At 34.4% G+C, this 27,830-nt stretch overlaps 1 protein-coding gene and 1 long non-coding RNA gene across 2 annotated transcripts in view; both read left to right on the forward strand.

Annotated features, from left to right (window-relative positions):
• LOC112826605 (uncharacterized) overlaps positions 1-27,280 on the forward strand; it is a 65,731-nt gene extending 38,451 nt beyond the window's left edge. The window contains exons 3-4 of the long non-coding RNA XR_003208989.2: positions 13,908-14,028; positions 27,025-27,280. This is a non-coding gene — a long non-coding RNA (uncharacterized lncRNA). The remainder of the gene's footprint in view (positions 1-13,907; positions 14,029-27,024) is intronic.
• LOC112826604 (52 kDa repressor of the inhibitor of the protein kinase-like) lies at positions 379-2,848 on the forward strand. Its single transcript, XM_025874792.2, is given in 3 exon segments — positions 379-448; positions 451-596; positions 683-2,848. Coding segments are annotated over 3 exon segments (2,292 nt in total). The 3' UTR covers positions 2,759-2,848.
• Positions 27,281-27,830: the final 550 nt, after the last annotated feature.

Raw genomic sequence — 27,830 nt, forward strand, 5'->3', positions numbered from 1 at the left:
CTTCTGTAGACTATTTCTTAATCCTTCTTTTGGGAGTGTTGTGAGGCAAGGAATGTTTTACAAGTGAAGACAAGTAAATTTAAGTATAAAAAAGCCTTTTTTTTTTGCCTACTTAAGAATAAAGCAAAACATAAAATTAAAAAACAAAACATGTATCTCCTACCTTAAGGCAACTTGCTCTTAGTTTCTCACTGTTATGGGGACCAGAACCTTATGATTTCTTTAAAGATTGAATCCTGTAGTTTTCTTGCACAAAAATAAAATAAAGAGAGCTGAGCTGGCCGGCCGGCCTGGCTCCCCTCCTTGGCCCCAATGGCGGGCGGGCTGCCCTGAGGAGGTGGGGAGGGGAGGGCTGGGCCGGCGGGCGGGTGGGCGACGATGCCAAACATCTGCGCTGCCCCCAACTGCACGAGGAAGAGCACACAGTCAGACCTGGCCTTTTTCAGGTTACTGTGGATCCGGCCAGATGCCAGAAGTGGGTGGAGAATCGCAGGAGAGTGGACTTAGAAGATAAAACACCTGATCAACTAAATAAACATTATTGATTATGTGCCAAACACTTTGAGACCTCTGTGATCTGTAGAACTATACATTTTGCAGAGGCATCAGAAAACTAAAGAATGATTGGGTTATTTTATTTCTCAAAATTAATTGAAGCAGATACTTGTGAAGTCACTGGGAGAGTCCTTATAGGACAGTTCTTCGAGATAATGCAACACCAACAATATTTGATCTTATCAGTCATTTGAACAATCCACATAGTAGATACAGAAAAGGAATAAAAGAATTGAGTGAAGATGAAATCAGGACACTGAAACAGAAAAAACTTGATGAAACTTCTAAACAGGAACCAAAACATAAAGAAATAAACAACAGCAACGCTCAGAATCCCAGTGCAGGAGAAGGGGTTGGAGAACAGGATGAAGACATTTTACCTTTAACCCTTGAAGAGAAAGAAAACAAAGAATACTTAAAATCTTTATTTGAAATTTTGATTCTTATGTGAAAACAAAAACCTCTGAATGGGCATGAAACTGATGAAATCCTAGAGGGTCTCTCTACCCCGGATAACTTCCAAGCACTGCTGGAGTGCCGGATAAATTCTGGTGAAGAGGTTCTGAGAAAGCGCTTTGAGACAACAGCAGTTAACACATTGTTCTGCTCAAAAACACAGCAAAAACAGATGCTAGACATCTGTGAGAGCTGCATTCGGGAGGAGACCCTCAGGGAAGTGAGAGACTCCCACTTCTTTTCCATCATCACTGATGACGTAGTGGACATAGCGGGGGAAGAACACTTGCCTGTGTTGGTGAGGTTTGCTGATGAATCTCATAACCTGAGAGAGGAATTTGTGGGCTTCTTGCCTTATGAAGCTGATGCAGAAATTTTGGCTGTAAAATTTCACACTACGATAACTGAGAAGTGGGGGTTAAACACGGAGTATTGTCGTGGCCAGGCTTACATTGTGTCCAGTGGATTTTCTTCCAAAATGAAAGTCATTGCTTCTAGACTTTTAGAGAAATATCCCCAAGCTGTCTACACACTTTGCTCTTCCTGTGCCTTAAATATGTGATTGGCAAAATCAATGCCTGTTGTGGGAGTATCTGTTGCGTTAGAAACAATTGAGGAAGTTTGTTCTTTCTTCCATCGATCTCCACAATTGCTTTTGGAGCTTGACAGTGTAATTTCTGTCCTCTTTCAGAACAATGAGGAAAAGGGTAAAGAACTGAAGGAAATCTGCCATTCTCAGTGGACAGGCAGGCACGATGCTTTTGAAATTTTAGTAGACCTCCTACAAGTACTTGTTTTATGTTTAGATGGTATAAATAGTGACACAAATATTAGATGGAATAACTATATAGCTGGTCGAGCTTTTGTTCTCTGTAGTGCAGTAACAGATTTTGATTTCATCGTTACCATTGTTGTTCTTAAAAATGTTCTATCTTTTACAAGAGCCTTTGGGAAAAACCTTCAAGGGCAAACCTCTGATGTCTTCTTTGCAGCCAGTAGCTTGACTGCAGTGCTGCATTCACGAAATGAAGTGATGGAAAATATTGAAGTTTATCATGAATTTTGGTTCGAAGAAGCTACAAATTTGGCAACTAAGCTTGATATTCAGATGAAACTCCCTGGGAAATTCCACAGAGCCCAGCAAGGTAACCTGGAATCTCAGCTCACTTCTGAGAGTTACTATAAAGAAACTCTAAGTGTTCCAACAGTGGAACACATCATTCAGGACTTGAAAGATATATTCTCAGAACAGCACCTCAAAGCTCTTAAATGCTTATCTCTTGTACCCTCTGTCATGGGACAGTTCAAATTTAATACATCGGAGGAGCACCATGCTGACATGTACAGAAGCGACTTGCCCAATCCCGACACACTCTCAGCTGAGCTGCATTACTGGAGAATCAAGTGGAAACACAGAGGGAAAGATATAGAGCTTCAATCCACCATTTATGAAGCCCTGCATCTACCAGACATCAAGTTTTTTCCTAATGTTTATGCACTGCTGAAAGTCCTATGTATTCTTCCTGTGATGAAGATTGAGAATGAACACAATGAAAATGGGCAAAAGCGTCTCAAAGCATACCTGAGGAACACTTTGACAGACCAAAGGTCAAGTAACTTGGCTTTGCTTAACATAAATTTTGATATAAAACATGATCTGGATTTAATGATGGACACATACATCAAATTCTATACAACTAAGTCAGAGCTTCCTACAGATAACTCAGAAACCATTGAAAATACCTAAAAGAGTTAAAGTAGGCTTTCTCTTATGTTTGATATTTGGAAAAATCTGTAAGAAATTTGAAAATATCTTACAGGAAAGCTGTCAGATGTATGTAGGCCACTTAATCACTGAATATCTTGACCTGTCAACTTCTCATTGAGTACATTAGCCATTGATAATCTGCCTGTTTAAATGGCCCCTGTTTAAACTTTCATGCTTTGGAGACATACCTGTTCCAGAAGATAGCACTGAAAGTGCCACATTACACTTCTGTGGGATCTCTGCTAATGGCACTTGGGAATTGTTTTAGTTAAGTCATTTTAGATAAAACATTTATTATCACTGGATCCAATTGTCTGGTACTGAGTTACCAGTTCTTAGAAGATAAAGATTTTGAAGAGGTATGGGAGGAAGGAGTACATTTTATAAAATGTTACAATGAAGCTCAGAGTGACCTTTGAATAGTAGGAGTGTTAGTATGTTTAAAAATCTGTAATGGACAGTAAAGGGAGTTATCAGACAGAGAGAGAGAGAGAGACAAACAGGTGAGCTTGCCAGGCAAGGTTTGCAGTAGAGATTTTGTCTTTATCAAATAAACTTAAAGGAACAAGTTACAGTTCAAGTTTGAATGGGAGAGCCTGCCATTTTTGTTCCACATTGGATTGTTGCTGTTTACATTCCTTTGTTGAGCCAACATCTTCATAAGCTCTTTAGCAAGTGTATGTAGAACACCTAAGTCTTCGTAAGCATTTTAGCAGGTATATGTTGAACACCTCTGTTCATGGTCAAGACAGGATCAGAGGCCATGGATACTGACAAATGATTTGTCTGTTTTCCTCTGTCTTTTTCCATGACTATATCTACTGCCTCAATTTATAAACAAAACCTGGAAAACCTACAAAAATAAGTGTTTTGTGGTTTATCTAGGAATAATACAGAAAATATTGCTGTTATTTTTGGTGAAGAAAATCAATTTTGTATAGTTTATTTCAACCTAAATAAAATGTGAATTTTGTTTAAAAAAATAAATAAATAAAATAAAATAAATATAAATTACATTCATTTTTAAATTAAATTTTATTTTTATTGAGTTATAATTGGCACATTTCATTGTGTAAGCTTACAGTGTACATGGTATTGATTTGATACATTTATATAGTGCAATATGATTCCCACAGTAGCATTAGCTAACAACTCTATCAAGTCACATAGTTATAATTTCTTTTTATGGTGAGAACATTTAAAATCTGGTCTCTTAGGAATTGTAAAGAGTATAATACCATATTATTGACTATAATCACTAGGTTGTGCCTTAACTATTAATTATTAATCACAAAATATATGCATGTTTTAAATACAATTCAACAATACAATATTTTAAAAAGTCCTCTACAGAGTACACATTGAAATTAAAGTTTACTAAAGTACTTCTACAATTTATGATCCAGGCAATATTATCTATGAATTCATCTTTTAGAAGTACTTGCACAATTGCTCACTGATACATTATATGTAAGAGAAAAGAAATAAAGAAAAGAAAATTCAACCATCTAAAAGACCATCAATCAAGGCATTCCGAGAAAAAAAAAAGCTCTTAATCTTATTCTAATCCTACCTCCTGAAGCTAACTATTTTTAATAGTTTCACATATATTCATCCAAGATATATGTCTATGCAAATACCATCAAAAGATATTTTAACAAAAAGGAATCACGTTATAAATACTACTCTTTAACTTACTTTTTTACTTAATAATACAATAATGTGGACTATATTTTTTGCTATTCAAATGCAATTGTATTATTTTAATACCCACATAATGTTATTTAATACATTACACACTTTCAAAAGCATAATTCCATTTGTTATGGTGAATTTAAGTGATATTTTATGATACCTTACTTATTTTGTGATATTTTATGATGCCTCAAGCATATAGAAATGTTGAGTACAAAAGCAACTTTAATATATAGATAAGCTTAAAAACAAAATAGGGGATATCCAAGAGCTAACTAAAAAGAGAACTCAGGGGCGCCTGGGTGGCTCAGTCGTTAAGCATCTGCCTTCGGCTCAGGACATCGTCCCAGGGTTGGGCTCCCTGCTCAGCGGGAAGCCTGCTTCTCCCTCTCCCACTGCCCCTGCTTGTGTTCCCTCTCTCGCTGTGTCTCTCTCTGTCAAATACATAAAATAAAATCTTTGAAAAAAAAAATAAAAAGAGAACTCAAAGCCATAGTGGTAAGCTGAAATTAAAGTTGCATTAGTGATTCAGTATATTTTAACTGGATATATGTTTAGTGGCTTGGATTTTAAAATTAATATTGAGATCAAACACATGCATGGTTATAACTAAAACTGATAAAACTTCATAAAGCTGGGAGCTGGGCAAAAGCATCATATCTATGAAGAGAGAACCATTGCTAATGAGTTCACATGCTGCAATCACAAAGCATACATAGAAACTTATTACCAAAGGTCAATTAAAAAACAAATCCAGACAGGTAAGGAGAGACTTTATTTGAAAATATTATTTAAATAAAGAGAACAGTCTGACCTCAGTGTCTGCAAGTGTCTCAAAATCAAAAAGAAAAAAAGTTTTTCTTTTATAGGGAAGGATAATTGAGGTAAGCAGGAACTTTGTAGGGAAATGCAGAGCAAGCAGATGGGAGTGAATTTTCAGTATCAGTGGACCTGTTTAACAGAAAATGTACTCTCAATGGTTGGCCAATTCTGAGAATGAGTTTTTAAGGGGGATGTTCTGTACTATACTGATTCTTGAAGCTTGGAGTCAAGCCAAAAATCAGGGGTCTGTGGGGAGGAAACTTCTGAAGATTTACTAAAGTTCGGTCAAGCCAAGTTACTAAGTCAGTTATCAATTATGAGCATCTGGTTACAACTGAGATCATTCATCAATGAGTTGGCAAGTCCATACCCCAGGAACTAAAGATAATAGAGCAATCTGAAAGAGATTTAATTCATTTAAGCTTAAATGCCTTCAGAGATATTAAAAAGAAGAGAAAGAGAGAGAGAAATGAAAATATGGTGATACAAAATATCATGGCTAAAAACTAATAGATCCTAAAGTGCAAAAATTCACAATATTATAAATAAAAGCTACATTTGATAAAGTACCAAACAGAATTACTATCAAATAAAACCTACAGTCACTATAATAAAAGAACAACTTGAAGTAATTTAAACAGTAACTAAAGAAAGGATTAATGAAATGTTTTCAGAATAATAAACTGAGAAATATAATTGGAATATACATAATAGGCAAAGGAATACTATCTATATTTTACAAATTTAAAAAAGAAACAGTAAAGGAAATGGTACAAAATAAAAATGACAACTCAAAAAAGAACGTGTAAAAAGCCAACAAATATATGAAAATTATAAGAAAAATTGAAACAAAATACCTTTCTCAGTGACTATATTGGAAAAAATTTAAGACATTTTAAAGCCATTCATTAAATTTGGAGAATAGATGATGTTGTATACAATCTTTGATTTAAGGTGATTGTTGCCACACAAGGAATAATTTGGCATTATCTGTTGAAATTTTATATGTGTATCTTTGCCCTGGAATATGTGCTTCTATGAATTTATTTAATATGATTCTCTTTAAGTCTGTATAAATATACGCAAGTGTTTATGATAACAAAAACATCCAAACAATCTAAATTCCTACTCTCAGAAAAAATTTAAGAAAATATCTTTTAGGATATACTTGAACAATAAAGTTCAAAAATCTGAGGATTTTCAAGATGTGCTTTTTTTTGGCCTATAATTTGTCATCTTTTTTCTCTCTATACTTTATCAAGAAAAAAATCAGTGAGTGCGCCTGGGTGGCTCAGTCGTTAAGCGCCTGCCTTCGGCTCAGGTCATGATCCCAGGGTCCTGGGATGGAGCCCCGCACTGGGCTCCCTGCTCGGCAGGAAGCCTGGTTCTCTCTCTCCCACTCCCCCTACTTGTGTTCCCTCTCTTGCTGTGTCTCTCTCTGTCAAATAAATAAATAAAATTAAAAAAAAAGAAAAAAATCAGTGAGTTGTACTGCTATGATCCATTTTGATCCTAGAATGCATCTTAATTAGATAGCATTAATAATTGTAGTAATAAGATAGTTTATTTATTAAAGTTATCAAATAATTTTTGAGGACATTAAATATTAATGTAGTAGAAATGTTTTCTCTCCTATGGCCAATAAACTGAAACACTGTTTTTAAGATGTTTCTGTACAGTCATAGGACCTAGAGAAGACAACTCCAAACCTAAGCAGCCTTGAGAGCCCTGAAAACTGAGTTATTTGTCAACGTAACATGAAAGGTATATTTTAATAACCCACGAGTCAAACTGAAAGACTCAAAGTGATGTGAAGTCTAATAGAATGATATTTTGGAATATTATGTGAATTTTTTTTCTTGCTGGTTATGGCATTGAGAGAACTATATTATATAGAAAGAATCTTTTGCCTCAGGCAATAGATGGTAAAAACATTAAGAACAATGCTTTTGTATTGTGGGCGTTAGCAACGCTGAGGAAACTCAGCACATTGCCTGATGGATACAGTGCCACCTAAACTTTCCAAATCTGTTAATTCTTCTCCAGGTAAGTAGAGCTAGAGAATCAGAAGAGAAAAATAAAATGTCCTATGTTGGTAGGTCCCGAGATGGGACCATTCAATCTGTTAGTTTAGGGAGCGTGACAGTAGAGAATCTTTGTGCAAACTCCTCATGTTAACACATGATACATGAAAAAAAATCTCGTAAGAAAAAAAAAAGTCTACATGGCAATACAAAGTGGATGTGTCTTAAGTGCCTCAGACAGTCTCAGCAAATTTCCTGTAGACACAATGAGACCCTGGGGCAACCTGATTATCCTGGGTACCAAAATGCCCACTGAAGTATAAAGAAAAACTGACATATTTAAATAGGCAAAAATTATAAAGAGGACTTGTTTCATAGAATAAGGAATTAAATGTCAATAACCTGCCTGCAGCTATAATTTAGGACTCTGATAAAAGGTGGCCACAGCTGGTGATGGTACCACATGGATAGACAACAAGCCATATCAGTCAGTCTTCTCCCCGTACCGCCATATGCCTCAATACTACATGATATTTAAGGTAGAGTATTTGGAAAGAGAGCACCCATTCAACTATCTAACTTGTTTTTTAACTTGAACTGGGTAAGAAAAAGAGTGCACTTGTATGGGAAGGTTACTTCTTTTTTCCCCCAGAAAACATAGATAGATCAGTTTATCTATTGATCAATCTATATAAGTAAATAGATTTATAATTTATCTATCTAGGATTTAATAGATATAAAGTTTTCTCTCTATAGATGATATAGATATAGAGACAGATACAGATGCAAAGGCAGACAGAGAACAGACAACAACCAAGATCTTCCTTTTCTGAATTCAGTATATTTTCTTATTATATCACATTGCTACCAATCCAGCTACATTCCCCACAAGAAATTTGCTTTGATTGCTTTGTAAGGTAAGTGAACTAGTTTTTCACCTGCAGGCTTTGCTTATTCTTCTTAACACAATTCAGAGTTAATGATCCCAAATAATTGTTCAAGCTTGTTCAGGGACCATCTGCCAAATCAGAAGAGACATTTTTGTCTGGGAATGAAAATGCGTCTGCATATGTGTTGCTATATTTTTTGCCTTGTGAGGAAATAAATGTTGCATGGGGTCTGATAAAATTGAACTTTAGTCATATTTTATAAAAAAGGGGTCCATTTTTCTAATGATAATAATTATTGCCACCATTTTCAGAGCACATTTTATTAGGTCCTTTGCTAATGACTTTATGGGAAAGTATTAATAGCTTTCTCTTCCAGAAGAACAAATTCTATTTAAAGAGATTATGTCACTTGCCAAAGATCACCCAAATAATAGATGCCTTGGACAGAATAAAAATTGAGATGGTGTTCTTAGCCTTTATACAATATCATTTTGATTTACTCAAAGTGATATGATCCTATGTCTATATTTCTATTTAGAAAGATATATACCACTCGAAAGAGTTAATTTGTTGATGACTTCTATATTAGTTGAACAAACCTTGATCTTCTAACTGCTTTGTTGAGAATAAACTGCAGGGGAATAAGAGCAGAAGAAAAACCATTTAAGAGACTATGACAGTAATCAGAATAGAGACTATTTTTAATAGTTCAAAGTGGTGGCAGTAAAAAGGTGGTGAAAGTGGTAAGATTCTGTTGTATTTTTCAGTAGGATTTCATAATGAATTGGGAATGGAGTGTGTGGGAAAGACAGTAATCAAGGACAGTTTCAGGATTTGCGGCCTGATTGCCTGGACAGATAACGTTTCCATTGACTGAATTGGGAAACAGCTTAGAAGGAGTAGGTTTTGGAGTCAGGGGATGGGGCAGTGAAGGGCAGGAGTTAGTTATGGACATGTGAAAGTTGAGATGTTTATTTTGCTCCTGAATGGTTTTGGGCTCATTGAGGAAAACAGAAATTTGATACTGAAGTTAAAATTTATAACGTTGGATGAGATGAGAGTTAGGGTTACAATATTTAAGGAAATCACTACTGAAGATTTGGGAAGTTATCGCTAAAAGGTCAGGCAAACAAACACTAAAGCACGTAGCCCGTAATTTTCAAGGATCACTGGGAAATTTTCATGACTTACTGATAAAGCTCCTATTATCTCAGTCTGTAGCAATAAAGCAGATGAATCTCAGGTGATCACTTCTCTGGCTGTAATTCTCATGTCTGTCCATAAATTTGGATGCCACGCCCATAATTATGCTCCTTTTCTTCTACCATACAAATATTCTATGAGTTCTCAGTGGTAATCCTACCCCAGAATCATAGAGGGAAATAGATGCCAAAAAATGTAGTTCTTATCTGTTCCTCATCATGCAGAGAGGAACATAAAGGAGATATTGGTGATGCTAAGTTGGAAAAATAAATAATCTAGTACAATTCCTAACTAAAATATTTAGTAAACACTTAGAAGAGTTGATTTTTCAGAGAATGAGTTAGTATTAGAATTACAAATTTGATAGTTGTCTTTGTTTCCTAGGGCTGCCCATAACAAAGTACTACAAGTTGAGTGGCTTAAAAAAATTGTCTCACAGTTTTGGAGGATTTCCAAAATCAAGGTGTCATCAGAGCCAGGCTGCTTCTCAGACTCTGGTTAGAATCCTTCCTTGCCTCTTGCAGCTTCTGGTGGTGGCCATCAGTCCGTGGTGTTCTGTCTCTGTCATCACATGAATTCTTCCTCTGGGTCTCTGTTTTCACATGGTATTTTCTTCTCCTTATAAGGATAAGGTGTTGGGTCTACCCTAACAGTCCATCTTACGTTGATCGCGTCTGCCAAGATCTTGTTTCTAAATAAGGTAACATTCACACATTCGCTGGTACTGGGGGTTAGGACTTCAACATATTTGGGGGTGGGGAACAATTTAATCCATGACAGTAATCTTCAAAGTGCTGAGGGTATTCAAAGCCATAGGTCTGGACAAAAACACATAGGAAGCAGATTTGGGTAAGGAAAATTTATGACCCAAAGATTCTCATCTGGCACAGAGAAGAGACAAGGAATCAGCAAAGGAGATTGAGAGAGTAGTTATTAACGAGGAGGCTATATTTGTTTTCTATTGCTGTTGCTGTAACAAATGGCCACAATTTAGTGGCTAAAACAATATCATGTTATTATCTCTTGGTTCTTGAGGTCAGATGTCGAAGGTGGGTCTTACGGACTAAAATCAGTTTGTCTGCAGGACTGCATTCTTTTCTGGCAGTTTGAGGGCAGATTTTGTTTCCTTGTCTCTTACAGTTTTTAGAGGTTGAATTACTTGGCTCATAGTTTTCTTCTATTTTTAAAGCTAGTTCATTGCCCCTTACCCCCCTATCTGCAGTTTTGCTTTTCGTGGTTTCAGTTACCCACAGTCAACTGCAGTCTGGAAGGGGATGATCCTCCTGACACATCACGCATCCTAAGGTCAACAGTAGTAACTTAATGCTATGTCACAGTGCCTGCATCATTCACCTGCTTCGTCTCATCACCTACGCATTTATCATCTCACATCATCAAGAGAAGAGGAGTGAGTACAGTGCAGTAAGATATTTTGAGACAGAGAAAGAGAGAAACTACATTCCCATATATTTTACTACAGTATATTGTTGTATTTTATTATTGCTTAATCGTTGCTAATATCTTACTCTGCCTAATGTTTAAAGTATATTGTATTATGGGTATGTAAATATAGGAAAAAGCATAGCATATATAGGATTTGGAACTGTCTGTACCTGCATCCACTGGGGGTCCTAGCATATGTCTCCCACTTATAAGTGGGGACTATTGCAATAGCCAGTTAAGTTTTGACCATATATTATCACTGACTCTGACTCTTCTGTCTAACTCTTCCATATTAAAATGACCCTTGTGCTTACATTGGGCCTATCTGGGCAATGTAGGAAAATCTCTCTATTTTAAGGTTCACTTATTAGCAAACATAATTCTACTTTGCCACATGGCAAATATGTTACATAACATAACATATTTATAGATTCTGGGGATCAAGACTTGGGTGTCCTTGGGAGGCCATTATTTTGCTTACCACAGAGGAAAGCTGGAAATGTAGTATTCTTAGGTCCAAATGTTATAGAGCAGAAAATATGATTGAGCATTGCTGAATCTTGCTGATGGCCTAATTAAGGTAACTAGGTTACTTGCTGATGGTTCCATGAGGTTAAGAGATGAAAAATGAGCACGGTTTTAGCATCTGGGAAAACACTGGTAGTATGAGAAGAGCAGTTGATGTGTACTGATTAGGATGAAAGTCTGGTGTAAGTAATTCTGGCAACGATGGTAAGAGAAAATATAGATATAGCAAGTACTGACAACTCCCATGTTTACTGGGATTTATGATGTATCAGTTGTCACAGAGTATTCATGTAATCCTCACCAAAACTATATTTAATAAAGTGGACACTTGTTATTTGTATCTCTGCAACACATTATAGAATTATTCAACATGTTATGATTGATTTCCATTATTAATGTAATTTAAAAATATGTCAAAATAATGCTATAAGGAGTGTTGTATGGTGTTAAACTGTTTACAATTGTATGCTGATGGATCTAATATTATAATTCTGCATAAATCTTTGTCTACTTTATTTTAGAAATGAAAACAAGTATTAAACTCCCCTTTTATTGTGGGGGGGGGAGAAGTCCTTAAACAGAGATTATATTTCTTCTTTAGTAGCAAATTAGGAAATGACTAAAAATATGGTCATTTGTTAAAGATTACTTATTTTTAAAAGAGATTACCAACTAATGATATAGGTAGAAATAAAAGGTTTCTGAAAGCTCTATTAAACTATAACATTGTTTTAACATTTTCTGAAATTCATTATGTTGAATATCCATCTTTTTAAAATCATACTTTCTGAAAACTGTAGATTCTAAGTTCCTTTCTAACAACTGGATGCTATTTTCCTTTTATAATGTACTTAAGTAGCTTGATGCTTCAGTTTCCTGATCAGTAAAAGAACTGTAAGCCTATCAGTTTGTCATACTCTGTTGTAGTCATGTAAAACTGAACATAACTTGTATAAATTATGAAAAAGATATAAAATTGAAAACAGAAAATTAGATGACATTGACTCATACTAACTTAAAAAAAGTATTTTTTTTTTTTTGGAGGGAAGAAGCAAAATCAAATATTGCAATGTACCTGCAGAACCTCGTGATGTTTCCTACTAGGGAACTGCTAAAGGGAACATAGAGATAAATTTGTATATAGGTTTATTGTTTTCTTTTTGATATAAATAAAAATTTGGGAAAGCCAATTAATGACAGATAAAAAATAATCAGGTCTTTTAAACAAAAGTTATTTGTGAATGGTGATGATATATTTTGATAGTTATACATTATTGCTATTATGAGTACACACTTTTTCATATGGGTTGATGAATATTTAGTTATACTTGACTGTCCAACTTGGCTTAAACAGATTGAAAAGATTTAGTCCTTTAAAATAACAGAGTTAAAATTTTTTTCTGTATCAAAAATATTTACAGTGTACTCAGTATGTGCCAAGCACTATTCTAGGAGCTGTGGATATAGCAATTAAAACACGCAAGTGTGCGTGCACCACCTGCCCCACCCCCACAACCCTGCTGCTTACATTCTATGAGAGGACAGATTTTTAAGTAAAATTAAAATATGTATTTATTAATATAATAATATCTATTTAACCCATGTGGATTTTTAAATCTATATTTAATATTGAAGCTAAAAATCTGATATTTTAAGGACCTACATTATAAAACCATATTAATGCCACTTTTTAATGAACTTTTATTTTTATGCTTGACTGTCATGATTGAGCCAATTGAAAACTTGCCAAAAAAATTGTAACACAATTGTAACTATGCACACTGAGGCAGCAAGGAAATTTGAAGGAATGTTTAATTTTTATATGCATTTTCATAAAATTATTATAAAGTTGTAATCACAATACATAAATTTGTCCTGCCTTAAAGTTTATAAATAAAATAAGTATTGATTTTTAAGTGAAAGTTAATACATATGACTTTTTTATTCAAATGTCCTATACAAATTATATTCTAAGGAATTACCTGTTTGTTTAGTTTTTTCTTAGAAATATAATCACCATGTTTTCAAGATACTGTTTTCCTATGAACATGTATAAAGAGTTTTTAAAGTATTATCTAAAATGTATAGTTTTTATTTTCCCTATATTGAGTTCCTTTGAATATCAAATGAATGTTTGCTTATTATTATTTCCTAATCTTTTAATATAATGTAGAAGCAATATTATCATGAACTTTTAAACTACATCACATCATTTTATGTTCACAAATTTGTATGCTTACAGTTGTCATGAAACTAGCCAGAACTTTTCACAGAATATGCAATTAACCAATGTTCAAAATTGCTTTTTCTATCTGGACATACTAATAGGATGCAATACATTTTGCTAGAAAAATTGCATAAAGATTATTCCGCCATATTTTAGCACTAAGTAATTGGACGCATTAGGAGTCTAGTAATTTCAGGAAGAATCTGCATTAATCCCCACCAAGCTTGAGTTAGGCATAGTAGAAACCCTAAAGAATTCTGTGCTCTTAATTACTGCTCCTTTCTTTTTCGATATAGAACTCCCCTGGTGATGAAAACTGAAGAAAAATCCATCACTGAGGCACTCAAAGTTTATAATCCTTACCAGTGACCTCTCCATGAACCCAAATTTAAGGACGTTTTTAAAAGGAAAGAGTGTGTAAGTATAACATTTAAGAAACTAACTTAATTAAAACAGTAAGCATTAAGTTGGCATGAAAGCAATTTCTACTAGATCACCTGTCAACATACCAAACAATTTTTGGTTTTGTTTTTAAATTGAACCTCCTCAACAGAGACTGATTTTTTTTTCAGAGATAATTGTATTTTAGAGACATATTTTTAAAGGTCACAATAGGCTTAAATTTTCTATAGTTATAAATAAACTTTTAAAAATGTTTAAGGGGCGCCTGGGTGGCTCAGTTGGTTGGGCGACTGCCTTCTGCTGGAGTCATGATCCTGGAATCACGGGATCAAGTCCGGCGTTGGGCTTCCTGCTCAGCAGGGAGTCTGCTTCTCCCTCTGACCCTTCCCCCTCTCATGTGCTCTTTCTCTCTCACTCTCTCATTCTCGCTCTCAAATAAATAAATAAATAAATAAAATCTTTAAAAAAATAAAATAAAAATGTTTAAGAGTTTAATATGAATATTTTATTTTTAAATTCTGATATTCTTTTATAAATATTCCTATTTAAGCAATCTTCAATATGGCTGCCTTCTCTTCACTGTAGCTCCTCTTGATTTATTTCATTTCTAGAATGATTTTGAGAATTGACAATGCAGTTGTCTCAAAGAAACTCAGAAACAGGAGACTGTAACATACTTGATATTTCTCAGCCTAAAGCATCATTTAAGTAAAAAAAAAAATTTCACTGTCATTCGTTTGACCCATTTGTACATTTGTACTATTGCCTGTATTGTGCACAATGATGTTTCAGTCTTTTCTTTAAAAGATTTTATTTATCTGCAAGAGAGAGCAAGCACGCACACACAAGCAGGGGGGAGGGTCAGAGGGAGGAGCAGACTCCACTCCCCACTGAGCAGGGAGCCATTATGGGACTTAATCCCAGGACCCTGGGATCATGACATGAGTCGAAGGCAGACGCTTAAGTGACTGAGCCACCGAGGCGCCTCTATTTCAGTCTTTTGTAAACTGCTTCTAAACAGGTGTTTTCAGCTGCTATGAACACCAAATCTAACCATTTAGTGGACATTAGTTATTTCAATGTTTGTCACAGTTTCTGATATCTAAAGTGTATTTAAATTTTGTTGAGTTTGTTTGTGATCACAACTAACCTTACAGTATTGAGGAGAGTAAATAAGGGGTGGGGGAGAGGATGGTTCCTTTCCTTCCCAGTGAAAATAGAAACTTTATTTCTTCTTCTTGATTCTCAAGAGTGTCACTGAAACCCTGTTGCAAATGCCATGATTTCACCTTCCCATTCATTTTCACTGCTTTCAGCTTTCTGCTTTGGTGTCCCACACTTGCTATGTTAAACCTTGTTCAATTTGTATAATTTTCATGTGACTTTCTTTTCTGCGAGTCAGGATAATTCTTTATCAAACAGCAGAAAGTTAAATCAAGCACACGTTGATAAAACAAAAAGGAATTGGAGATGGGGTGACTGTCAGGGAACCTCAGGACCACCAGAAGTGAAGTTGTCTCTCAGGGAAACTTGCACTCAGGGATTTGAACATTGTTACACCCCATCTTTCTACAATGTTTTCAGACCTCTCAAATCCTCAGATTTGTTTTCCCAGAATAGCTTCTCTACAAAGCAACCTCTTGCTGATTATCTGATACACCTTAAGGTTGCTATTTTAAAACAGAACTTCAGAGGACCACCAAAAAGTCTATGTTTACTGTGGGCTCCCAGCTTTAATTTTGTCACTCACATAGTTGCTACAAACACTGAAACATAAAGTTCAAATTATTTATTTTGGTAAAAAGCATAATTGTAGTAACAAGTTATTGTAGTAATTGGCATGAGTGTGCTTATAAAACCACTTGAATGAGAGTTAAGTCTCTGAATTTACCTGCTTTTACCTTAGAGCAAGGTAAAATAAAACTGTGGCATGTACTCATGCCTAAATTCTTTGAAAAAAAAATGTTCTAGCTATTATTTTTTTCTTAAGACAAACACCCATATTATGACATCTTCTCTTCAACATAGCCTCTAGGGTTACACTACTTTAGATCCTTGAAGCAGCCTTGTATGGTTATGGCAAGAAACTGGATCAGGTGTGATTACTAACCGTAACTGTAGATATCAGACCTCCGAGCAGACAAGGTAAAATTCTTATCCATTATGGAACCTAGGAAAGGATATATCTTGTGACTAGATTATTTATTTTAATGGGTATCTAATTTACATATATGTTTAAAGTCATTTTTGCCTCTTACATGTTATAATTATCAATGGAAATATAATTGTGTTGTTGAAACTTAATTACTACTGTATTTCAAATAATATATTGTGATTATTAATATTTTCAGATAATTTGCAAATGCATAATTAATATTGCCCAAAAATCCCATAATATAAAAGCTATAGAGTTAATACTTTCCTGATTTTTTCAGATAAATTACAAAAGCAGAACTAATATTACAAACAAAATTCTAATATAAAAGTTATATAATTAACATTTTTCTACTCACTGTAGATACAAAAGTTAAAAAACTAGTTGAAATAAATTAAAAAATAAGTAAGTATAATCTCCAAAGATAACTTATCTAAAAGCATTGATATAAAAAATGATTTATAATGCTAAAATTTTTTATGGATAGGTTACAGATAATGTCCATCATCTTATGAAATTCTTTAACCTTCCAATATTTCTGTCAATGTAATCACTATTATTACCATAACTGGATAATATTTATATACTATATATACTCCATTATCCAAACCAACTATAATTTCCCTGAGTATAAGACCATATTTTAAAAGTGTCTGTATCTCCAATAGTATCTAGCACAAACTATATTATTGTATCAGAATCTATCAATCATTCCTCTTTCTCATTATATTTTAATATGGCACAGAATGGTTTCTTGAAATATATTTCAAATTAGCATTATTATCTAATACTCGTCATTTAAAAAACTCAAACAAATTTCTTAGTGAAAGTGTTAGAAGTGAGGTGTCATCTAAAAATATTATATTTTTAGAGGCAATAGTAATCCTTAGACTACATTTATAATTAGATGAGTCTACAAAGAACTATATTAATGCTCAAGGCTGAGAGTAGAACTGGCAGTGAGTCAGAGATTTTGAGTAATGTTTCGCAGAATACATGTGAAATAATTTTTTATCACAAAGTGTTTTAAAACCCTATTTCTGCACTGTGATTTATTCATTGACTTGTTCTTCTAAGGTGAATAATAGAGCCACTGGACAGTGCATAGCTCTTGAAGTGATCTTAGAGGTACTTCTCCTGACAGCTGAAGTGTTTGTTGTGACATTTAGTATAATTTTTCAAGTTTTGACTGTCTTTCAGAAATACTAACTTCCCCATATTTTTCCCCTTAATTTAACTTAACAGTGTGTTTCCATTTAACCTTAAGATTCTTATGGCCTGCATGACCATTCTCTTGTGATAATTTTGAAAATTCCCTTAAGTCCAGATGGAAGACACACTAAAAAAGTATCCTGTCAACAACAGGAAATGTTGAGGAATAAAGACCTAGTTTATTTTTACTCAGCTTGATCTTTTCATTCATCTAACAAACATATAAAAGTACTTGTTATGGCTAAGGTACTTGGTTGGATAGGCCTTGATGATATAAAGAAATATTAAAGCATAGACACAAAGATTTTAAGATGCCTATGTTTTAAAAGAATCGATAGCTAAGCAAATCAGTGATAAAACAATGCTTGAAGTGCAATGGGGGCTATTGCTGATCATTGAAAGAGAGAACAATCCGATATTTGAAGATTAGCTGAAGTTAGGAACATGAAATAAGGGGTTGAGACGTTTCAGGCGAAGGAAACAGCACTTAAAGAGCCTGAGACATAAAACAATGGCGTATTATGTTCTTGGAAAAACGAATAGACCAGACTTAAACTCTTCATGAGTGAGATGGGACCTGACTGATTCTTTGCAGAAAACTCCTATAAAACTTGGACATAAAACACACAACAACATTGGCGAACAAAGAAAAGTAAGCAGATTTTGGTGGAGGTACATATTCATAGGAGGGGAATTTTACAAAGTACATTCCCAGTTTTTGTGGATTTTACCCTAAGGACATGCCATCATCAGTGTCACAAATGAGGGGGCAGTGGTAGAGGGAAGTCCATAGTTTTGTGGCCCGGCAATTTGAGACCTGAATATAGAGAGACACTAATTTACAAAGAGAGGAAAAAATTGTGAAAGGAAAAGAGCCAAATAAGTCTCAAATTCTGTGCACCATATCACTGTTTGATCCCTCAATCATGCATGTCTAGACAAAAAACATAAAACACCCCAAAAAACCCTCAACTAAAAACAAAGGATCTGAAATGAGACCAGAGATATGGCCCATAAAACAGTTTTTGATTTAAGGCCAATTAAAATAATTGAAAGATAAAGCAGAAGAAACAACTCTTTTTTTTTTTAAAGGTTTTATTTATTTTTTGAGAGAGAGAGAATGAGAGAGAGAGCACGAGAGGGAAGAGGGTCAGAGGGAGAAGCAGACTCCCTGCCTAGCAGGGAGCCCGATGTGGGACTCGATCCCGGGACTCCAGGATCATGACCTGAGCCGAAGGCAGTCGCTCAACCAACTGAGCCACCCAGGTGCCCCGAGAAGAAACAACTCTTAACAGAGAAAAATAAAATGATCTCCTGTCTCCCCCAAGGTGATAGTCATAATTTCCAGGACTCAGTCTAGAATTACCTGATATATGAAAAACCAGATGAATGGAAATCCCTCTCAAAAGAAAAGGAAATGAACTGAAACCAATAACACAATGATCCTAATATTATAAGCATCAGAAAACATGGTAAAGTAGGTATTATACTCTCCCAAAGATAAGTTTAACACAATATACTCCTAATGAAGGGAAAAAGGAATTCTCAACAGACATATAGGTATGATAAGAAGGAAGCAAATGGAAATTCTAGACCTGAAAAATATGATACCACAGTAAAAGAAAAAAAAAAAGAAAAGTTCATTGGAAAAAATTAACAGCTTAAAGGAGATGGTAGGGGAAGATAAAGCAACTTTGAAAGTACTGCAATAGAAATGACCCAGTGTGAAGAACAAAAAGAAAGCATGTTGTAAACAATGAACAGAGCTATAGGACTAGTTAGATAATATCAAATAGTCAAAAGTCTGTACAATTAAAAACCCAGAGAGAAAGGAGAAAGATTGGAGCAGAAAAATATACACATGTAAATATATAAACATATGCAAAAATACATACATATGCACACAAATGTGTATGCAAGTATAAATGTGTATCATATAATTTGAAGATATAAGTCCTTTAACTTCCCCACATTTGATTAGATAAATTTTCAGATTCAGCTCATAGAATTTGATCAATTTTTTTTTAAAGATTTATTTATTTATTTTTGAGAGAGAGAGAGTACATGAAAGGGGGGGAGGGTTAGAGGGAGAAGCAGGCCCCTCGCTGAGCAGGGAGCCCGATGCGGGACTCGATCCCGGGACTCCAAGATCATGACCTGAGCCGAAGGCAGTTGCTTAACCGACTGAGCCACCCAGGCGCCCGAATTTGATCAATTTTTTATTTTGCTTTCCATTTTGTGATTTTGAAAAAAGTCTATGTGTGTGTACACTATATTTATACTTTTATAAACAAATACACATGTATATACATATATGTGTATATGTGTGTGCAGATATTTTAGTAAATATATTTCATGTGTGCATGTATACATACACACATATACATATGAGATTTAGTAGTGTTATGCGATTTAATTCTGTTATTAAACTCAACAGTATACCTTGCAACACAAATAGAGGTATAAAAGTGTGGACCAACTTCATAATTTTATGTCCAGTTTGCTATTGCTTCACCTTGAACTGCCCTCTCCTTGCTATTGATGCTTAACAGCTGAGGTTGAGTGTCTGTACCCTCCGATATTAAAGCCATAAAAGGCGATACAGAAGCTGATGCTCTGAGAGATGTTATGTGGTGGTAAAATTTCCTGCATAAGAGTATCCATTATTTAGTATGTTTGCTTATTTGAAAAAATATTATAATTTTTTCAAAATTAGAAGACTGACAGAATGGTCCCTTATTAATTGAGCAATCGTCTTTATTATTTATAGCCATTGATGATGCTAACTTTGAACCCTTGGTTGAAGTATGTCATAACTATTCATTGTATAAGTTTGTTTTTCCCTTCTGAATATAGTATTACCAATAAATTTACACTCAAATGTTTTTATATCCATTTACCATATGAACCTTAGTCAACTTTTACATTGGGATTGCAAAGTTTAGTTTTTTCTAGTTCCAGTTCTACCTTGCTTCTACATTTATTGCCTGCTTTTTTTCTACAAAGAAGCAGTTTCCATAAAGGTCAAATTTTAACTTATAAGAGATCTTGGAGAAGTGCTGAGGACATAGAAATTCAGCAGAGAGAGAATGAGACAGGAAGAAGTTGTGAACCAATGAAAAAGACTTTCTCAGAAATAGACCAGACAAAAATCATACAGCACTTTTTAAAGCTTCAGTGGCAGAATCAATATTAAGAAAACCACTCAGTACTGATATGTCTAGATTTGAGAGGATCAGCACAGACTACTTCATGCTTTATTAAGGGATTGAAAATGTATACAATTATTCTAGTTTGGGAAGAATAAATGGCAGTTTCCTTAATCCACATGCCTGGGATATTTATGGAGTTAGGATGCTTGAGGAAGGAATATGGAAGATGAGACTTACTAAAGGTGTCAGGCAGGAACAAAACACATCAGTGACTGAGTTGTATTTGGATTGATAAACCACCTTTTTATTGGGACCATACTGATGCATAAGAAGTTGTAAATGATTTAACAACTGACAATTGGGTAGATCTGGAATTTAAGTTATATTATTTATAATGAAGGGACCCCCAAGAGAGTATAAAGAAGAGCACGTTATAAAAGTAAATGATATAATTTAAAATGTAAATCCCAATTCCACTTATACCTAAGAAGTAGGAAGCCAGAAAGATTGTCACTTCTACCACTGTCAGCACAACAAAAACAAGATAATCTAAAAAAAAAAAAAAAAAACACACAAAAAACTTAAACCCACCCATCAAATATCTGAGGATATAAAGCAATGGGATAGCCTAGCATCTAAAGAAAGAGATGAATGTAAGAAGAGACAGAGCCTAAGGACTCCCTCACTTATGGCAGAGGGTAAGGAAGAGGAAGATAGTAGTGCCTCATACATGAGTAAGAAGGATTTAGTTACAATTCTTAATTCATTGCTAAAGACTGATGTGGCTTAGCATGAGAGCTGCAGAGATTTTGTAGCCACAGTTGTGTTTTTTGTCACAAAACTCAACAAGGCACACCCAAGAGAGTTTGAGGTATGAAAGGAAGGCTGGATAAAGTCACCCCTATTGTATGAGCCTAGACGGTAGAGGCAGCCATAAGGAAAAAGGCAAAAAGCCTTGCCCAAACTCTTCTCTGCTAAGGACAACAGCCTGAAATTGAAAGAGAGTAACAATCCTTGTGGACCATAAAATAAATTTTAAATGTATTGGAGATGGAAAAGGAAGAGTATTTCTTTCTTAAGGGTGTGGTCATTTGCAGGCATACCTATAATTTCCTTAGGCATGACAGTGGGTAATGAGGGTATTCTCAACCTCAGGGCATCCTTAGCTTTTAGAATACTTTTTTTTCCTGGTCCCAGAAGCCAACATTTCTCATCGATTCTGCATTTTCTCCAACAGGCTAGCATGCACTGAGTAAAGGCAAAAGCCATCTACCTCAGGGGAAGAACAGTAACACAGAAAAATTAGAAATTTTGTAGCCACAGTTTTCTTTGAGAAAAAGGTGCATGAAAAAATTGAGGGTAAATAGGAATGATGAGGGAAAACTCCAGCAAACTAGCCCCTACTCTCTAATCATAGGTAACACTAGAGGTCTTTGAGGTTGGTACTAAACTCATGCTAACTGTAACAGAAACAAAACCAAAACACAGTTCTATTGCTGACTAGAATAATTCAACGCCCTACATTAGTGGCTTAGCAGCAAGAAGAGTATTGATATTCAAAGTCATAAATATAATTTAATTTAGAATCAAGTGTTCCTCACAATGTTTAGTGTTCAGAAAACATATGACACACACAAAAATACAAGTTAAAAATCCATTATAAATGTAATGAGCAGTAAAATAAAACAGAGTAAGATGAGGTAGGGAATTTTATTTATTTATTTTAAAGGTTTTATTTATTTATTTGGCAGAAAGAGAGAGAGAACAAGCAGGAAAATGGGTAGTGGGAGAGGGAGAAGCAAGCTCCCTGCTGAGCAAGCAAGAAGCCCAATGCAGGGCTTGACCCCAGGACCCCAATATCATGATCTGGACCAAAGGCAGATGCTTAACCAAATGAGGAGGTGGAGAATTTTAAAGAACAAAAACTAATATGTTAAAACAAAAATAAAAACTATTGGAGGGGACTTCCTGTTTCTAGTTTTCAAGATAAGGAGCTTGAAAGTTGTCCCTCCATCCTAACAACAAATAAAAAGCTGAAGAGACTGAAAAATCAACAACTCTTCAAGTGAGGACACAAGACAAAGTACTACCCCCATGATTGGACAGGCAAATACAGAGAATAACAACTTAAAGGAGTGTAAACTGTTGCAGTAGTGAGGAGTAGAAAAGCCTAAATTATATTTGATGAATTACTGGAGGCTCAGTTTAGACAACTCTGAGAGGTAAAGACTCCAGGGGAACCCTATAATTTTCTAAGACTTAACTCATAGTATAAATATGGGAGAAAAATGCTCTCCTGCTTCCAGCAGGGGAAGAGGAAAAGGAACCATTTTGAAATATGCCAGAACACTCTTTTCTTACTAACAAGGCCCAATCTCAGGAGAAAAAACTTAGTTAGAGCCTAACCTTCTGGGGTATTATCAGAGCCCAACTGACTCGAAGGGAAAGAAACCAACCCCATCCATTTCTAGTCTTCCATGTGAAAGAAGAAAAATATCCAACATCAGCTCAGTCTAGCTATCCTCTTCCAATCGAAGAGTAAAACAAAACAAAACAAAACAAAAAAACAAAAAAAAACCACCCTGAAAACACTTGTCAGACATGTCACAATCTTGAGGCATAGGATCACTAAAGACTGATACATACTTATAGAACTATAGAATGCTTTCTCTCCTTGTACGTCTTAGCAGCACATTACTTAAAGTCTATTTATTTTACGTGGTACATCATGACCAACTATAAAAAGCAAAAATTGCAAACTGTACCATAAAGCAAACAACATGATTTAAAGAGACAATATAAGCATCAGAACCAGGTGTGGTAGGGATGTTGGAATTATCAGATTGGGAATTTAAAACACCTATGATTAATATGCAAAGAGTTCTAATGAATAAAGTAGGCAGCATGCAAGAACAGATGGGTATTGTAAGCAGAGAGATGGAAGCCTAAGAAAGAACCAGAAAGACCAGCTAGAGAAAAAACATACTGTAATAGAAATAAAGAGTAACTTTGATGGGCTTATTAGTAGATGACATGGCTGAGGAAATAATCTCCAAGTTTAATAGAAATTTCCAAAACTGAAAGCAAAGAGATCAAAGACTGAAAAAAAAAATCAGAATATCCAAGGGCTATGGGACAACTATGAAAGGCATAATATGAGTAATGTGAATACCAGAAGGAAAAGAGAAAGATAAAGGAACAGAAGAAATATTTGAAAATATAATCACTGAGAATTTCCCAAAATTAATGTTAGACAACAAACAGCAGATTCAGAAAACTGAGAGAATGTTAAGCAGGATAAATGCCAAAAGATTTAGTCCCACATATAATTTGCAAATATAGAAAAATCAAGTATAAAGAAAAAAATCCTGAAAGAAACCAGAGAATCAAAGATACCTTACTAATACAAGAACAAAGAATTACATTTGACTTTTCAGAAGCCATATAAACAAGAAGAAAGTGGAGAGAAGTATTCAGTGCTGAGAGAAGACAAAAAAAAACAAACTACCAACCTAGAATTATATACCTGGTAAAATATTCTTCAAAAGTGAAGGCAAAATAAATACTTTCTCAGACAAATAAAACTTGAGGGAATATGTTATCAGTAGACTGGCCTTGCAAGAAATGTTAAGAGAAGTTTTTTTAGACAGAAGGAAAATAATGTACATTAGAAACTAGGATCTAAATAAAGAAAGGAAGAGCACTAAATAAGTGAAAGTAAAATAAAAAAACTTTTGTTTTTCTTATTTTTAAAGATTTATTTATTTATTTTAGAGAGAGAAAAAGAGAGGAAGAGCACAATTGGGAGGAGGAGAGGGAGAGGAATAGAGAATCTCAGGCAGACTCCATGTTGACCGAGGAGCTTGATGCGGGTCTCAATCTCACAACCCTGAGATCCCAAACTGAGCTGAAACCAAGAGTCAGACACTTAACCAACACGCCACCCAGGCACTGCTTATTTTTCTTATTCTTAATTGATGTAACAGATAATAGTTCTTTCAAAATAGTATGAACAATATGAATTATTTATGGTTACGTATATATCTTAAAATATAAAATATTATATAATATAACATTATATATATTCTTTTTATGCTAAATATAAGTAAATAATATATAATATATAAGTAAATAATAGATATAATAATGTATAAGTAAATACATAATGTATTTACTTACATATAAATATATCTAAAATAAATATATATAATATATAAAATAAATATAATAAATATATTATATATAATTATATATAATGCATGTATGTAAATAATATATAATAATGTATAAGTAAATATATATGATATATAAGTAATATATGTCTAATAATATATAAGTATAAAATAATATATGAGTAAATAAATGACATCAATGATATAAGGGATGAAAGGGAGGAATTTGGATTATTTTGTTATTAAAATGTACTCACAGTACCTGTGAAGTAGTATAGTGTTATCTGAAAATAGACTCTGATTAACTATAAATGTATATTGCAAACTCTACAACAACACTAAAAAAGTTAAAAAAAAACGGAAAGAAAAAGGAAAAAAATGTCATACAGTATTCTCAGTTAAAAGCACATACACAAAAAGAGAAAGACTGGAAGACAAAAATAGAAATGAAGAATAAGGGCAGAAGACAGTAACAATTGTGGTAAATATTAATCCAACTATATTAATAAGTTTGAATGCTGATGGCTAAATGTACCAATGAAAAGACACAGATTGTCAGAATGGAACAAAAATCACAAACAACTATCTGTTTTTTACAAGAAACCTATTTTAAATATAAAGACATATAAATTAAGGGTAAATGGGTGGAGGAAATATACTATACTAATGCTAATTTAAAAAGAAATAAAAATAGCTATATTAATTTTAAACAAAGTAGACTTCAAAGCAAGGAAAGCTATCAGGGATAGAGAAAAGCATTACATAATGATATAGGGGTCAACTTTCTAAGAGCATAACAATCTTTACTTTGTAAGTGCCTGACAATAGAGTGTTAAACTACATGAGGTAAAAACTAATAAGACTGCAAGGAGAAAGAGATTAATTCACTATCATAGTTTAAAACTTTACTAGCCCTCAGTTAGAAATGGACAAACTCAGCAAGTAGAAAATCAGTAAGGGCATAGTTGAGCTTAACAACACCATCAATCAACTGGATATAACTGATGTTTGTAGATCACTTCATTCAACAGTAGCAGAATACATACTCTTCTCACACTTACATGGAACATTTGTCAAGGTAAGCCACATTCTGAGCCATAAAATACACATAAAAAAATTTAAAAGAGGGAGACTTGGGTGGTGCAGTCGGTTAAGCAGCCAACTCTTGAATTCAGCTCAGGTCGTGATCTCAGGGTCGTGAGACTGAGCCCCACGTTGGGCTCCACGCTGAGCATGAAGTCTGCTTGAGTTTTTCTCCTTCTCCCTCTGCTCCTCCTGCTTGTGAGTGCTCTCTCTCTCAAATAAATAAATAAATTTTATTAAAAAAAAGAAATTTAAAAGAATAGAAATCATAATTTTATTTGTCTCTTCTTAGACCACAAAGAAATCAAACAGAAAGATAACTGGAAAATTCCAAAATTGTGGAGATTAAACAACATACTTCTAAATAACATATGAATCAGAGAAGAAATCTCAAGAGAAATTTAAAAATATTTTGAACCAAATCAAAATGAAAATACAACTTATCAAAATTTGTAGGATGCCGTGAAATGTAATGCTTAGAGGGTAATTAATAGCATTGAATGTATATATTAGACAAGAAGTAAGATCCAAAAATAATATTCTGTTTCTACCTTGGGGAACTAGAAAAAGACAAAAGAACAAGTATTTGATAAAAGCCAACACCCATTGATTTTAAAAAACTTTCAGTAAGAAATTGAGGAGAATTTCCTCAACTGACAAAGCATAGCTAAAAACCCCCTACAGGTAACATTATACTTAATAGTGAGAAACCTGTAGTTTTCCAACCGAGATCAGCTACAAGTCAAGGATGTTCCCTCTTTTCACTCCTTTTCAATATACTAGAATTTCTAGCTAATGAAATGAGATAAGAAAAGGAAATAAAAGTAGATAGATAGGGATGGAAGAAATAAAACTGTCCAGGAATGACATGATCATCTATTTGGAAAATTCAAAAAAACTGAAAAAGAAGCAGAAAATGGAATGTCATCATTAAAATTCTGAGAACACAAAACAAAATCCTTAAATCCAGTGCACTATACTCAGTGAAAAAACATTCAATTATAAAGGTAAAATTATTTTTTAGAGAAATAAATGTTTTTCTTTCCATCAGACTTTCACTATGGGAAATGTTAGAAAGATTCCCCATGCAGAAAGATGATAATTCCAATAAATAAATGATTTTCTCCATAAATAAATTAATTCTATGGAAATTGGGAAAGGATAAACATAAAAGATATACTTACGTTTTATTTATTTAAATGATAGTTGACTTTCTAAAGCTTTTAAACATTTTCAGCAAAATCTGCCCAGAGCGCTGTCCAGCCCTGGGACAACTCCTGGTGAGGCAGAAGAAAGGGAAACCCTCCTGCTGGTCTTTGAAGAAGCCGCTGGACAGACTGAGCCACAACCACAGTCCTTTGAGAAGAGTCCACTTCCTCTGGCACCAGCGAATGAACCAGGACTTCAGGCTGCCATACACACCGTCCTCACTGTTCCTGCCGATCTTGTGTTTGGGGGATGACCAGCCATTTAAAACACACAGTGCATTCTTATCACGGAGCATCAGCTTCTTTCTTCAAGTCTTCCCCTGCCCGTTGCAAGTTTTGAATAGATTCCAGTGTTCTCAAATTCAATTCTAACACTTTTTGCCAGCCCATTAATTATTGTTGGGGAGGAACAGAGCTCTAGAATTACTCTTCTTCTCTACCTGCAAATATACTAATTATGTATTGATCTGTTTATTTATTGCATACCTTATCCATCCAAAAATGCAACACAAGTGTACTGATCTTATTTTGCTCATCATCTGGCCGTGGTAGTATAATCATGAAGATCCAGAATAGAACAAAGCAAGAAAGTAAACAACAGAAGATGACCATTAAAAATCTAGCACTAAACTTGGAGTAGTAGTCCAGGGGGAATATTCTTGTTAGGATATCGCTCTCCTCTATGTTGCAACCAGGTTTTCAAGCAGTTTTAAAATTCTTTGGTGACTTACTATTACATAAGTTCTGGGAGAGGGAAAAAAAAAGAGAGAGAGAGAGAGAGAGAGAGCTGTAGGAGGTAGACTACTTCTTATTTTTTTAAAAAAGATTTTATTTA

The sequence above is a fragment of the Callorhinus ursinus genome, unplaced genomic scaffold (assembly GCF_003265705.2).
Source record: "Callorhinus ursinus isolate GAN/ISIS: 27379988/994484 unplaced genomic scaffold, GSC_fseal_2.0 scaffold7, whole genome shotgun sequence".
NCBI classification, from domain to species: domain Eukaryota; kingdom Metazoa; phylum Chordata; class Mammalia; order Carnivora; family Otariidae; genus Callorhinus; species Callorhinus ursinus.